Raw genomic sequence first — 14977 nt, 5'->3', positions numbered from 1 at the left:
GATCTCGTCTCGAAGATCCGACACCAGGAGTCGAATGAACATGATCTCCATCTTAAGACTGGAGGATCTCACTGGGAGGAAGTCCTCACAGACCTTCCCCTCCACTCCTCCCTCTTCTCTCTCACCTCTGACCGCCCCCTCCCCTGCTCATCCCCTCCCCTCCCTTCCTCAGTTCGTCTGTAATAAGCTCCAATCATGCCTGATTCGGGTTTGGACGCAAGCCGGACCAATTGGGTTCAGGCCGATCTCGAGCCTGGGCTTGAGCCGGGCTCGGGCCTATATTTTTCCAAAAAAAATTGAGCCTAGGCCCGGTCCGAAGCCCGAAAAATTATTTTGGGTCGGGCTCGAGTAGGGGTAGGACCCGGCCTGGTTCCAGCTCTAGTACCTAGCATGGCCCAATGCCCATGTATAGTCTAGAGCAATGACTTAGGGATCGTTGCCCCCTTTGCCCCAGGCCTTGGGGCCAAATTTGCCATGTCTACCTTCTCCGCTTAAGGCTTTGCGGAGGGATTTGAGGTTGCTCAGATGGTAGAGTGGCCCATGGTGCGGGATTATGTTGTTGCATCTTCTAAATGGTAGCAGTCAAATCCTACACCTGCGGGACAAGCAGGTTGAACTGTTCAGCATTGATGGCTGTTTCCGACTGAGAAGGCAGAGGTAGACCTTTCGAGGGCTACATCTGGACCTGTTGATTGGCAAGATTATCAATCGGTCAAGAGTTAGTAGAACTGGAATGATGGGAGGATGCTCCTTTACGTAGTGTCATGGTGTCGATCTCTTACTCCTTGAAAAATGAGTTTGGGATCCTTCTTCTAGCATCAATTTATTACGGCAGATTTTTGATTCTAGTTGGGGTGACTGGAGTCGAACGAAAACCGCAAGCGCAACGGGACCTGCAAAATAAGTCCTAACCGGAGTTGGCTCCGATGACAATCCTCTGACGCTCATGTCAGAATTCTGAAATAGATTAAAAGGAGCGTGTCAGAGAGAGAATGTGTGTACTTTGAGGATCTCTTTGATGCCTCTATTTATAGATAGAAGTGTGAGCTATTTAAGGACGATAGTTTTGGTCCATTCCGATCGGTGCGGACGTCATGTGGTGAGATTTGAGGCCGAAATTCTCAGAATGCGATAGTTATGACTGCTTTATCTGCTTCGGGGCCAGATCGAAAACGTCCAAAGTTGTCTAGATCTTCTACTTACTTATGTCTTCGATATGGATGATACATGCATTACCCTCAATGATTAATATTAGAGTAAAAGCATTGTACTATAGTTGGTTGTCCATATACCATCAGCAAAGGGGGTTGCAGAGGTAGAAGATTGAAGTTCATATGTAGAGAGACAGTATAGGTGTTTAAACCAGAAAATTCCTGCACCATTTCTCAAAACTATGGCTTCATCATTGTTTTTAAAAAATGAAATATAAAAAAACTAAATTAATAGCAAAGTTTTATAGAAAAATATATTTCTTTCCATCACGTAGTTCTTTTTCATTTTTGTCAGAGAGATTCATCGTGCATTTTCTGGAAGTAAGAATAAAGAATAAAGAATAAAGAATAAAGAATAAAGAAGTAAGCTTTAGATGACCGGTGGGCATACGACATGCTCTGGCTGACATGATGTGTTGCATTCACATACCACGGCGCTGCTCTTTTTAGCCCTTGGTTACTCCGAATGTACGTTGGCATATACTTAGCCTTCCTCCAAAAAAAAAGAGAGAGAATATTCCAAAGCATTAAACCGAGCAGGGTGGACAGCTACACCAGTCCGCGTTGCCTACAAGCATTCCATGGGGTTCGCAAATAGATTTAGACCAGGTTGCTTTTCTTTATTCCTTGGTTCCCAAGACTGACCAGTCAACGAGTCAAGCCGACAACAGAAGCGGACCGAGCCCGTAGCAAACCAAAACAAGGACCAAAAAGTTGATCACTAATACAACAGGCAAGAAAGGCTATAAATAAGAAGGCCAACGGCCTTCCTTTCCTCAAAACAGAGTTGTCTTTTCTTGGCCTTAATCCAAAGATGAGTGTAGAAGTGCTAGATGGAGCGACAGTCCGCAGCTTTGTCGAGGATGAAGCAGCCTTCAACTTGTCGGTCCAGGACCGGTTCGCCAGCCTCGACACCAACCATGACGGCCTCCTCTCGTATGCGGAGATGGCGAGGGAGCTGATGAGCTTGAGGGTGCTCGAGACCCACTTTGGCGTGGATGAAGTGGGATTGAGCTCTGATGAGCTGCTTCAACTCTATCGTGGGTTGTTTGCTCGGTTCGATCATGATGGCAATGGAACGGTAGACTTGCAGGAGTTTCGGGCCGAGATGAGGGAGATTTTGCTCGCTGTGGCGAATGGGCTCGGGTTCTTGCCAGTTCAGATGGTGGTGGAGGAGGGCAGCTTCCTGAAGAGGGCTGTAGAGAGGGAGGTGGCTCAGAAGCTCACCGTTTGAACTTATCACTGCGGGCGAACTTTCAGCTGCCATTCTGATGATCATGTTCTCTTTGTTTAACTCTTGTTCTCTCTTCTTCTTCTTCAACTAAACCTCCTAACTAGATATCAAGAATATAGAGTGTATGAACTGTATGAGCTTATGAAGAAATAAAAGGTGGTAGTTTTGGACGTTATAGAGGACATCAAATGCTTGGTTTCATCGAAGGTTTAAAATTTGACATGCTCGAGTGCTTGTTGGTGAGGTCGATGATTAATTTCTAGTAAATGATTAAGAAGTGGGAAAAATTAAATAAGGTGCCGGGTCAGGAGATGCTCTCAGTTCATGTCTACGTATAAAGCAGAAAATAAAAGAGAGAAGGAAGTGGACTTTCCAATTTACAGGCGTGTAGTTGAAGTTTCGATACATATATAAATTAGCTCAAGCAATACAGAGATCAAGAAGGTGCTGCAAGATTAATTTCTCCATGGCATCAAAGCTTGATCTTAAAGACAGCATAAATATGTTTGTCCGACTCTCCAAGATTCGAAATTATTTGAAGTAGCGCAAGATGGAATTTGTTTGAGATCCACAGGGTAAAGACTGATGAAGGGTTCTAGCATCCCTGCTTCAGTGACAGTTCTACCAATTAGAAGCCGATCGAGGGTTCAAACTGTCCGCATATTTGAGACACTCAAAGGACTTCGGCAACCTGCAGCCAAAATAGGAGTCCTGCCAAAGCACTATCGATCAGTTCTTGAGGTGCCGCGAACAGGGCCTGATTTCAGAAGTGGTCTTCCGAGGAAAAATTTTATGGATTTGAGCCATGACTGGGTGCCGAGACGCTGGCTGAGTCCTTTCCCCAGCTTTTTGCCATGGAATGGAGAGGGAATGGGACTGTCAACGACTTCGTCGAGTACTCCACTGAGGGGCCTCGGCGGGGACTGGATTTCATTGTCGTCTTAAATGAGAACCTACAGTGATCAAGCTCTTCCAAGGTGGCATTGAGGCGAAATTTGTTGCGAGACTAGATGCTGCAACCCGAGTCTTACAGGGAGTTTTATGCAAAACTTCTTATGTTATCAACTTTTGGATTAGACTCGACACAAGGACTTTTACATGCAGCTCCCATGTAGTAAAAGTATTACGAGCAAGTTTCTAGTGTGAAAATATGCTAATTATGTTATAACTGGTCCTCACACGCCACGTGCGCAGACTATGTTCCGTTTTTCTTTTTTATGAAAGACTATGCTCAGAACTAACAAGTTATTTTAAATATAAACACACATATAATGCTTATATATATTGCATACAAGTTTCTATTCTGAACGCTCATGGAGAACTTGTCTCGACACCTTAGCCGTCGAGACCAATTCAAATGGAACAGAAGGATTTTTCATGCCAGACTTCTCATCATCTCCTAAATGGTGATCATATATAGCAGAGAAATATGATTATGATCTTTTTTATACAAATATTATTTTTGTGCAAAAATCCACCTGTGTCTGAGAAGCTGGAGTCGAGGGAGTCGCGGTCGCCGCCGGAACCTGCAAAAGAAGTCTAAACCGGAGGTGGGGTTGCTCCGGCAAGACCCTCCGATGCTCAAGTCAGTTCTCTTCCTCAACAAGAATGGAGTGCTCGAACAGAAATTTTAGCAGAGTTTTGGGATAGAAAATAGAGCTTAGAGAATAACGTATCTGGGGTCTTCCTTTTATAGGCGGAGAGAGCAACAGACTGATAGCGATGTCTGTAACCATCTGGCAGTGGGCTGTCCAGAGTCAGGAGGAGTTTGTTGCGAAGAGTAGTGGAGTGGAATCGTGGCTATCACCGGGACATACCACGTGGAGTCTGTCGTGAGGAGTGGAGCGGCGTCCGTTGTTGCGACTTGCCAGAGGATGGAAGAATCGCACGGTATCCATCGCAGAAAATGGAGCAGGATCGTGGCCATTATTGCGGTCTGCCAGAGAGTGATGGAGCAGTGTGAAATCCGTCGCAGGAAGTGGAGCAGAGTCGTGACCGTTACTGCGTTCCGCCAAGGAGTGATGGGGCCGCGCGGAATCCGTCGCAGGAAGTGGAGCAGAGTCGTGGCCGTTGCTGCGGCCCGCCAGGGGGTCCAGGCCTATCGGCCGAAGTTCGGCTGGAGTGTCTGGCGGAGAGAGGTGGTTAGCTATCCGTCTGAGAGGAGCTCGGAGTCCGGCTCCCGTAGGAGTCCGGACGAAGTCTTCCTTCAATTGAAGTCGGGGACGAGATCCGGCTCCCATGGGAGTCCGGACGGAGTCTTCTCGCAGCTGGAGTCGGAGATGAGATCTGGCTCCCGTAGGAGCCCGGACGAAGTTTACCTGCAATCAAAGTCAGGGGCGAAGTCCGGCTCCCTTAGGAGTCAGGACGAAGTTTACCAGCAGTCGAGGTCGAGGATGGAGCCCGGATCCCGTAGGAGTCCGGGCGAAGCCTTCCAACAGTTGAGGTTGGGGACGAAGTCCGGACGGAGTCCTCTTGCGGCCGGAGTCGGAGACGAGATCCGACTCCCGTAGGAGTCCGGACTGAGTCTTCCTGCAATTGGAGTTGAGGGCGAAGTCCGGCTCCCGTAGGAGTCCGGAAGAAATCTACCTGCAATTGGGGTTGTGGGTGAAGTCCGGCTCCCGTAGGAGTCCGGACGAAGTTTATATGTAAGTGAAGTCGTGGGCGGAGCCCGGCTCCCGTAGGAGTCCGGACGAAGTCTGCAGGTGAAGTCATGGACGGAGTCTGGCTCCCGTAGGAGCTCGGGCGAAATCTGCAGGTGAAGTCGTGGGCGGAGTCCAGCTCCTGTAGGAGTCTGGGCGAAGTCTACCTGCAATTAAAGTCAGGGGCAAAGTCCGACTCCCGTAGGAGTCCGGACGAAATTTACCAGCGGTCAAAGTCGGGGACGAAGCCCGGCTCCCGTACGAGTCCGGGCGGAGTCTTCTCGTAGCCGGAGTCGGAGATGAGATCTGGTTCCCGTAGGAGTCCGGACAGAGTCTTCTTGCGATTGAAGTCAGGGGCGAAGTCCGGCTCCCGTAGGAGTCCGGACGAAGTTTGCTTGCAGTAGAAGCCGGGGAAGAAGTCCGGCTCCCGTAGGAGTCCGGACGCAGTTCATTTGCAATTGGCATCGGGGGCGAAGTCCGGCTCCCGTAGGAGTCCGGATGAAGTCTTCCTACAGCCGGAGTTGGGGACGAGGTCCGACTACCGTAGGAGTCCGGGCGAAGTCTTCCTGCAACCAAAGTTGGAGACGAGGTCTGGCTCCCGTAGGAGTCCGGGCAGAGTCTACCTGCAATTGGAGTTGAGGGTGAAGTCTGGCTCTCGTAGGAGTCCGGACGAAGTCTACTTGCAATTGGAGTCGTGGGCGGAGTCCGACTCCCGTAGGAGTCCGGACGAAGTCTGCCTGCAATTGGAGTCGTGGGCGGAGTCCGGCTCCCATAGGAGTCCGGACGAAGTCTGCCTACAATTGGAGTCGGGGACGAGGTCCGGCTCCCGTAGGAGTCCGGGCAGAGTCTTCCTGCAATTGGAGTTAGGGGCGAAGTCCGGCTTTCGTAGGAGTCCGGACGAAGTCTACCTGCAATTGGAGTCGTGGGCGGAGTCCGGCTCCCGTAGGAGTCCGGACGAAGTCTGCCTGCAATTGGAGTCGTGAGCGGAGTCCGGCTCCCGTAGGAGTCCGGACGAAGTCTGCCTGCAATTGGAGTCATGGGCGGAGTCCGGACGAAGTCTGCCTGCAGTCGGAGTCGAGGACGAGGTCTGGCTCCCATAGGAGTCTGGAGGTTGCGAAGAATCCGATCGATGCTGGCGGGGTCCTGTCCGTCGGCAAAACTTGGGAGTGCTGCGGAGGCTCGGCCGTCTGGGAGGTTTGAAGAGACGTTGTCGGAGGTCGGAAGTTGGTTGGATCCCCGAAGGATCACTCCTGTCACGAACTTCGGCAGGGGGGTATTTTATACCCAACACCAGTCCCCCTACTTCCGAGTTCGAATTTCGAATGAAGGAAGTATAGAGAAATTTTCGTAGCCGAAGTTGTCCCCTTGAATCCTGTGCACGATCGCCCCCAGATATTTTGGCATTAAATGCGCGCGTGCTGGAGTCTTTTCGAATCGGGGCGATTCGAAGGGACCTTTCGGAATTTTCGCTGTTACGCTGGCCCAAGCACGGTGCAGTAATGGCTCTGTCAGCTGTCAGCCACTTTTAGCCGCCTGCTGTGGCGAGTGTGACACGTGTCGAGCGCGGGTCGGTCTGGGGGGATTCGCGATCATTATGGCACCGGATCCCAGGGTCTATTTAAACCCGTCCTTCCGCCTTTAGCGGCCCTATTCCGCCTGAGAGTTCTATCGGTGTCCGTCTTTTCTTCGAGAGCCCTGACCCTCCTTGGTGTCTTCCTTGGCCCTAGGCATCCTTCGAGTCATCCCTATCCTCGCCCCTCTGCATCCTTCAGAGCGATCTAGGTTAGTCCCGGAACCTTTATCTTTCTTCTTGCCATTTAGGGGCCTTTTCTCCTCCATTTTTCTTCTGTCGCATTCCTCTGATTTGGTCTCCCGCGACCCCTCGTCCCTTATCCCGCCTGATTTCTCCAGGATCTTTAGGGTCTTCATTTGAAATCATTCGAAATATCTTCCGACACCTCCGCCTCTAGCAGTTCCGGGAGTTCTCCCGCCTCAGCCCCCTAGGACCCCCACTCTGTAGACGAACCCACATCTGGGGCTGGGCTTCGTCCGATTTTTGTGCCGAGTGCCATTATCTGCTCCCTGACTCCGGATGAACTCCTACTGATAAGGGTTCAGTATGGAGTTCCTCCGGAGTATGATCTGGAGCTTCCTGGCCCCTCCGACCGGGCTAGCACTCTCCCATCCGGTCGTTTCTGCCTGTATCAGGAGGCCTTCCGTGCCGGACTCCGGCTTCCGCTTCCGCCCTTTGTCGTCGCCCTTTTTCGTTTCTTAGATATCTCTTTAGCTTCAGTTGCTCCGAATTCTCTTAGATTTTTGATAGGGTTCCTCTCCCTTTGCCACGTAGTCGAAGTTCAGCCATCCCTTTCTTTGTTTAGGTATTTTTACACCTTTAAGCGTCACCCTTCGGCGAAGGACTGATGGTATTTCTCCCCCCAGTTTGGCAAGAAGAGGTTGCTGAAAGGTGCCCCCTCTTCAATCCACAACTAGAAGGAAAAATACCTCTTCGTCCACTGCCCGACCTTGAGGCTTGGATTGCCCCCTTGGGGCTCTCTAAGGGACTCTGTCCGCCGGGCTCCCAGCCTGGGGGAGGACGACCTTCAGGCCCCCCGAAAGCTTCTTGACTCTTCCGCTCTTTCCCTTCCCAACCTTCTGAAGGAGCAATTTTTGTTCAACATCGGCTTGAGCCCCCAGGATCCTGCGAGTATTCCATCTTTTCTTTTCTCTTCTTTTCTTCTGTCCTTCTTCTTTTTTTCTTTCTCTTTTTTTTTCTTTTTTTTTTCTCTTTTTTTTTTTTTGCGTGTCACTTCTTTTTTTTTCAACCCATCGCTGATTTTTGATTTGATTTTTTTTTCAGGAATGGACGTCGAAGCAGCACGGATGCTCGCCAGGGGCCTCAAGGCCCACAAAAGAAAAGGCACCGCGGCCTCCGGATCAGCAAAGAAGGCCAGAGTGGAGGAGACGAGCTCGGTCGTGCCTGTCTAGGTGGCCCCCATGGTCGACATTCCTTCGGACGCTGAACCATCGGCTCCCTGGGCCTCTTCAAGGAGTCCCCCACTGGGGCTCCCATTTCGGGGGTCCATTCCACGGAGGCACCCGTAGTCGAGAGAGGGAGGAGAAGGAAGTCGGTGGCCCGCAGGGTGAGTAGCCGTCGAGCCACCGTTGAAGAGTCCCTTGGTTCCGAAGAAGAGCCGGAGAATCTCTTCAATGACAGGGACTTGATCAAGTGGTTAATCGACGGCTGCATGCTGTCTGAAGTCATCGAGAGGATTGATCGCGCCGATCCTGAGCAGCGGGTTTGGGACTCCCTAGGGTCCTTTCTCGAGGTAAACAAATCTTCATTTAATTGGCTTTTTGACCCTTATTCTGATCCCCTAGCCGCCCTTGCAGATTGGGCACCAGCTCCTTGCCAATATCGAGGTGACGAACCGGGCAAGGAGGGATGCCATCTAGGCGGAGGAGCATCGTCGGACCGAGGTTGCTCATCTCAAAGAAAAGGCAGCCGAAGTAGTTACCCTCCAAGAGGCCCTGGAGAAAGAAAAGCACGCCCGGGAGGAAGAGAAGCAGACCTCAGAGGAGACGGTGAGGAAGGCAGAGGCCGAGGTCGCAAATTTGGCGGAGCAGATCCCGGTCCTGATCTCGGAGGCCAGGGTTCTTGCGGTGGAGGAGTTCAAGGCCTCCGCGGAGATGAGGGACTTGAACGTTCGATTCGGCTAAGAAGCATTCATCAAGAGGTTCGAGCTCTGCCAGGAGAAGGTGGTCAGAAAATTTCCCAAGCTCGATCTCAGCTTCTTGGGCGAAGAGTCTGAAGATGAGGCCGGTCCCTCTCCTACTGCTACTACTGTCGCAGCCCCCCTTCCAGGGACACCGAGCTCCCCAACTCCTACTGCAGAGGTATGAGACCTCCGACCTTGTATTTTTCTTTTACTGTAATTTTTCTTTTTCTTTTTGTCTTTAAGAAATATTCAATCAATAAAGTTGAATTTCTCATCGTGGATGGCTTCTCCTCTCTTCCTTCCTCCTTTTTGTTTTTCTTTCTGCAATGAGACGCACCTTGACGCTTTTGTCTCCCGATGGCAGTGTCCTGCCGAAGCGCTTCCCCTGCCCCAGGGGATTTCGCTGAAGTCCACGATCCAGCGGCTGAAGAAGGAAGTTCTTCATTTGACAAAAAGGTCGAAGAAGATGAAAGGTGAGCTTCACAGATTAAGGGAGAGTCACTCTGAAGCCGCCGCGGAGGCCACCCACTTCCGGAACCTCTATGTGAAGGGGATCATGGAGTATAGCCGGAGAAAGGCGAACTTCGAGAAGGAGCTCGAGGAACACAAGAAGCGCGCCAGCGACCAATCTTGGGCTCAGGCTGCCAAGATCAGTTCTCTCAGAGTGGAGCTGTCGACTGCCTAGGAGAGGATTGGCCAGTTGGAAGGAAGTTCATCCCGGCTTTTGACTCGGGCCAACAGTGATCGGGAGTGGTCGAAGAAGGTCTCCGACCTCCAACAACAGCTCCAGAATGCCGAGGCGAGCTATGATGCGTACCGGACCGGCAGGTGGACGAATACAAGGGGAGGCTCAAGATGGCGACCGACGAGGTTGCCCGCCTTCGAAGGCAGCTAGCTGAGGGGGCTCAATCTGCTTTCGCTCGGGATTCCGACGAACTCCAATCCCTGAGAAGGACCGCAGAAGAACTATCCGTCGCTCTTGGGGAGGGGAAGGCTGAGCTGCAGCAATTGAAGATCCAGCTGGTGTATGAGCAGCGGGCAGTTAAGGACGCGGAGGTAGAATCCGAGGTCCTGAGAAAGAGGCATCGATAGGCGGAGAACGAAAGCCAACGACTTCGTCGGATGTTCCAGGATATGCTGCTGAAAAAGAGAGAGCTAGAAGAGGAAGTTGAAAATCTGAGGCCGTCCCTGATAAGGATTGAAGCAGATAATTCGAGGTCGGAAGGAGCAGAGCTTCCCTAGGACTCTTTTTGGCCTTCCGTCTTTTCATGTATATATTTTTTCTTTTGTTGTTTTGTTTTGTTCTTGTGGTTTTGCTTTTCTTCCTTTAGCCTTCTGGGCTTCATGGTGTATATTTCGCGAATTTAATGAAAAGAAGATTTTGTGTTACCTCATCCACGCATTGTATTAAATTGTCATTCGTCGAACTTCTTTTATCTTTTGACTTGTTCGACGTCGACGTCGTTTGAAGGTGCCCAGTCATCACCACGCTGATTTGCTTTTTTTATCGTCCATAGCTGTAGGCTCGAGCTCGGTGGTCCGAACTCCGCATTACCTTGAAGGGGTCATTATTTTCTCAACCTGTGTCGAGAGCCTTCTTAGAGACTGGGGATGTTTGGTAGGAACTTTTCGTCTTTGTTGAGATGAGGTTCCCTAGGTCTTTGGTGTGGTTTGTTTTTCATCTGTTGTCGATGTAATTCGTCGCTTTTCTTTTTAATTTTTCTCCTCTTTTTCAAGTGAGGGTCCTCCTCTTGCTTTTTGTGGGGTCGCATAGAAGTGTAGAGGTGCCATTGAGAGGACTTTTCTCTTTATCCAATTTTGTTGGGCAGCCGAGTTTTTGTCATCGTCCGGATGAGGTTCTCCTTCTATTCTTGACGTAGTCGATCTCAGTTCAGGTTAGGATGAGGTTCACCCCCTGTTCCCAATGGGGCTGTGGGGGCACATAAGGGTCGTTGCAAGGGCCTCTCTCCCATCCGGTCTAAAAGAACCAGGCTTTTGACTTTGCTCATGTCAGGACGAGGTTCTCCTCCTGTTCCCAACATGGCTGTGGAGGCGCATAAGGGCGTTGTAAGACCTCTCCCCCCATCCAGTCTAAAAGAACCGGGCCTTTGACTTTACTCATGTTAGGACGAGGTTCTCCTCCTGTTCCTAACATGGCTGTGGGGGTACATTAGGGCATTGTAGGGCCTCTCCCCCCATCCGGTCTAAAAGAACCGGGCCTTCGACTTTGCTCATGCTAGGATGAGGTTCTCCTCCTGTTCCTAACATGGCTGTGGAGGCACATTAGGGTGTTATAAGGCCTCTCCCTCCATCCGATCTAAAAGAACCGGGCCTTTGACTTTGCTCATGCTAGGACGAGGTTCTCCTCCTGTTCCTAACATGACCTTGTTTTGATTGTTTGAAGGGGTTATCCCCAGTCGTAACAAGCCCATGTCGAAAGGGAAAGACATGCAAAGTCGAAAGAAATTTTGATTCAAAGCAAAGTCGTTAGTAATACATTTACAGGCTTTTCGAGTCCCATGGTCGTGGAAGGTCTACTCCTCCTTGAGGTCCTCCGGTGATAGAGTTGATGATCCCGATTGGAGGCCGATCTTCGGACTGCTCTTTCCTCCTCGGCGGCTCAAGCTGCGGCAGGGCCCGTGGCCGATCTTCTCTACCCTCAGGTCGGCGTCGAATGAATCTATCGAGTCGACCTCGCCGGATGAGCTCCTCGATCTCGTCTCGGAGCTGGATGCATTCCTCCGTGTCGTGGCCGTGGTCACGATGGTAGAGGCAGAACTTGTTGGGGTTGTACTTTTCAGGGTGCGTGCGCATCCTCTCTGGCCTTGGGAGCTGCTCTCTGACTTCCATCAGCACTTGGGTTTTCGATGCATCGAGGGGGGCATAGTTGCGGAACCTTCCTGGGGGAGAGCCCCACCGAGCTCGGCGCTCCGGGCTTCCCTGCGTGCTCGAGGAGGAGTCTGGACATGCTTGTGTCCGAGAGGAGTTCGAGAATGTGGCCGAGCTTCTCTCGACCCTTTTTTGACCGCGGGCTTACTCGAGTCTCCCGCTTGCTGCTCTCTCGCGGTCTCCTCATCCTTCATCTTGAAGGCTTCTTCCGTTCGGGCATACCCTTCGGTCCGAGCCAACAGGTCAGCAAAATCTCTGGGATACTTCTTCTCCAGGGAGAACAAAAGGTCGTTCTTTTGAAGGCCGTCCTTCAGAGCGGCCATTGCTACCGACTGGTCCAAATTTCGGACCTCCAACGCGGCGACATTGAAACGGTTGATGTAGGCTCGAATGGACTCCCCCTCCCTCTGCTTGATGTTGATGAGGGACTCCGAGCCCTTCCGGGGACGCCGGCTGCTAACGAAATGAGCCACAAACTGGTGGCTCATCTGATCAAAGAAAAAGATGGTACCCGACTTCAGTGCCGAGTACTAGTTTCTCGCCGCTCTCTTCAAGGTGGATGGGAAGGCTCGGTATAGAATGGCGTCGGGCGCGCCATGAAGCAGCATCATTGTTCGGAAGGCCTCCAGGTGGTCAATCGGGTCCGAGATCCCGTCGTAGCTTTCAAACTGGGGGAGCTTGAAGTTCGACGGGATTGGCTCTTGCATGATCATTTGAGAAAAGGGGGGTCAGTACAAATGTCCTCACCATAAGCGGGGGGAGCGTGGCGGAGTTCTTCGATCCGTCGGTTTATCTCCTGAAGTCTTCGGTCCAGAAAATTCTCTCGACTACGGATCTCGAGGGTCTTCTGGCAAGATGGAGGTAGAGATCTTCCAGGGGTGGAATCGTGGTCTGACTGGGAGCTTTCCACCCTTGGATTCATCTTTCCGAAAAAGACTGGGTGGCTGGCCCAAGTGGCCCGTCCCACCGTTGGATTTTGCAGTTCTGGCAACGCTCTTTTCGGTCGCACTGATGCCTGCGGCTGCTGCTGCTGTTGCATGGCCTGCACAGCTTCAGTGAGGCCTCTGACCTGCTACACCAGTAGGTCGAATTGCTCCATGCCAACCGTCGTTGCCGGAGGAGGAGGTAGAGGCCGGGAGACTGGAGGTGAGGCTGGAGCCTGAGATCTGGCCGCAGAGGTCGTGGATCGCCGTGTGGATGCTTTGCGGGGAGGCATCGGGCGAAGATCAAGTGGGGGAAGGAGGAGTGGATGTCGGAGAAGATGACCAGAGGTGGTCCCGTTGAGCGCTCCTTTAAGAACAAGGGTACTGCGAAGACATAGCCCTTCCTCTAGCGCCAATCCTTTTGGTACAAAAATTCGTCTCCGTCGGAGAAGCTAGAGTCGAGGGAGTCGCGGTCGCCGTCGGGACCTGCAAAAGAAGTCTAAACTGGAGGTGGGGTTGCTCCGGCAAGATCCTCCAACACTCAAGTTAGTTCTCTGCCTCAACAAGAATGGAGTGCTCGAATGAAAATTTTAGCAGAGTTTTGGGATAGAAAATAGAGCTTAGAGAATAACATATCTGGGGTCCCCCTTTTATAGGCGGAGGGAGCAACAGACTGATAGCGATGTCTGTAACCATCTGGCAGTGGGCTGCCCAGAGTCAGGAGGAGTTTGTTGCGAAGAGTAATGGAGTGGAATCGTGGCTATCACCGGGATATACCACGTGGAGTCTGTCGTGGGGAGTGGAGCGGCGTCCGTTGTCGCGACTTGCCAGAGGATGAAAGAATCACGCGGTATTCGTCGTAGGAAGTGGAGCAGGATCATGACCATTATTGCGGTCTGCCAGGGAGTGATGGAGCCGCGCAAAATCCGTCGCAGGAAGTGGAGCAGAGTCGTGGCCGTTACTGCAGCCCGCCACGGAGTGATGGGGCCGCGCGGAATCCGTCGCAGGAAGTGGAGCAGAGTCGTGGCCGTTGCTGCGGCCCACCAGGGGGTCCAGGCCTGTCGGCCGAAGTTCGGCTGGAGTGTCTGGCGGAGAGAGGTGGTTAGCTACCCGTCTGAGAGGAGCTCAGAGTCCGGCTCCCGTAGGAGTCCGGACGAAGTCTTCCTTCAGTCGAAGTCGGGGACGAGGTCCGGCTCCCGTGGGAGTCCGGACGGAGTCTTCCCGCAGCTGGAGTCGGAGACGAGATCTGGCTCTCGTAGGAGCCCGGGCGAAGTCTACCTGCAATCAAAGTCAGGGGCGAAGTCCGGCTCCCTTAGGAGTCCGGACGAAGTTTACCAGTAGTCGAGGTCGAGGATGGAGCCCGGCTCCCGTAGGAGTCCGAGCGAAGCCTTCCAACAGTTGAGGTCGGGGACGAAGTCCGGACGGAGTCTTCCTACGGTCGGAGTCGGAGACGAGATCCGGCTCCCGTAGGAGTCCGGGCTGAGTCTTCCTGCAATTGGAGTTGGGGGCGAAGTCCGGCCTCGTAGGAGTCCGGACGAAATCTACCTACAATTGGAGTTGTGGGTGAAGTCCGGCTCCCGTAGGAGTCCGGACGAAGTTTACCTGTAAGTGAAGTCGTGGGCGGAGCCCGGCTCCCATAGGAGTCCGGACGAAGTCTGCAGATGAAGTCATGGGCGGAGTCTGGCTCCCGTAGGAGCCTGGGCGAAGTCTACAGGTGAAGTCGTGGGCGGAGTCCGGCTCCTGTAGGAGTCTGGGCGAAGTCTACCTGCAATTAAAGTCAAGGGTGAAGTCCGGCTCCTGTAGGAGTCCGGACGAAGTTTACCAGCGGTCGAAGTCGGGGACGAAGCCCGGCTCCCGTAGGAGTCCGGGCGGAGTCTTCCCGTAGCCGGAGTCGGAGACGAGATCTGGCTCCCGTAGGAGTCCGGACAGAGTCTTCTTGCGATTGAAGTCAGGGGCGAAGTCCGGCTCCCGTAGGAGTCCGGACGAAGTTTGCTTGCAGTAGAAGCCGGGGACGAAGTCCGGACGCAGTTCACTTGCAATTGACGTCGGGGGTGAAGTCCGGCTCCCGTAGGAGTCCGGATGAAGTCTTCCTGCAGCCGGAGTTGGGGACGAGGTCCGGCTCCCGTAGGAGTCCGGGCGAAGTCTTCCTGCAACCAGAATTGGGGACGAGGTCCGGCTCCCGTAGGAGTCCGGGCAGAGTCTACCTGCAATTGAAGTTGAAGGTGAAGTCCGGCTCCCGTAGGAGTCCGGATGAAATCTACCTGCAATTGGAGTCGTGGACGGAGTCCGGCTCCCGTAGGAGTCCGAACGAAGTCTGCCTGCAATTGGAGTCGTGGGCGGAGTCCGGCTCCCGTAGGAGTCCGGA

The 14977-nt window shown here is 52.5% G+C and overlaps 1 protein-coding gene across 1 annotated transcript; it reads left to right on the top strand.

Annotated features, from left to right (window-relative positions):
* The first annotated feature begins 1979 nt into the window (after positions 1-1979).
* LOC105050255 (uncharacterized) lies at positions 1980-2615 on the top strand. Its single transcript, XM_010930208.3, has one exon. It carries the CDS (start codon positions 2026-2028, stop codon positions 2443-2445), a length of 420 nt encoding a protein of 139 aa, XP_010928510.1. The 5' UTR covers positions 1980-2025; the 3' UTR covers positions 2446-2615.
* The last annotated feature ends 12362 nt before the right edge of the window (positions 2616-14977 follow it).

Source organism: Elaeis guineensis, chromosome 8 (assembly GCF_000442705.2).
Source record: "Elaeis guineensis isolate ETL-2024a chromosome 8, EG11, whole genome shotgun sequence".
In the NCBI taxonomy this organism is placed as follows: Eukaryota; Viridiplantae; Streptophyta; class Magnoliopsida; order Arecales; family Arecaceae; genus Elaeis; species Elaeis guineensis.
The sequence above is the reverse complement of the archived record's forward strand: the minus strand, read 5'-3'. Positions and strand labels throughout refer to the sequence as shown.

What these genes read in the sequence shown, in the direction of transcription:
- LOC105050255 (XM_010930208.3), top strand. Translation starts at nt 2,026, where the DNA reads ATGAGTGTAGAAGTGCTAGATGGAGCGACAGTCCGCAGCTTTGTCGAG.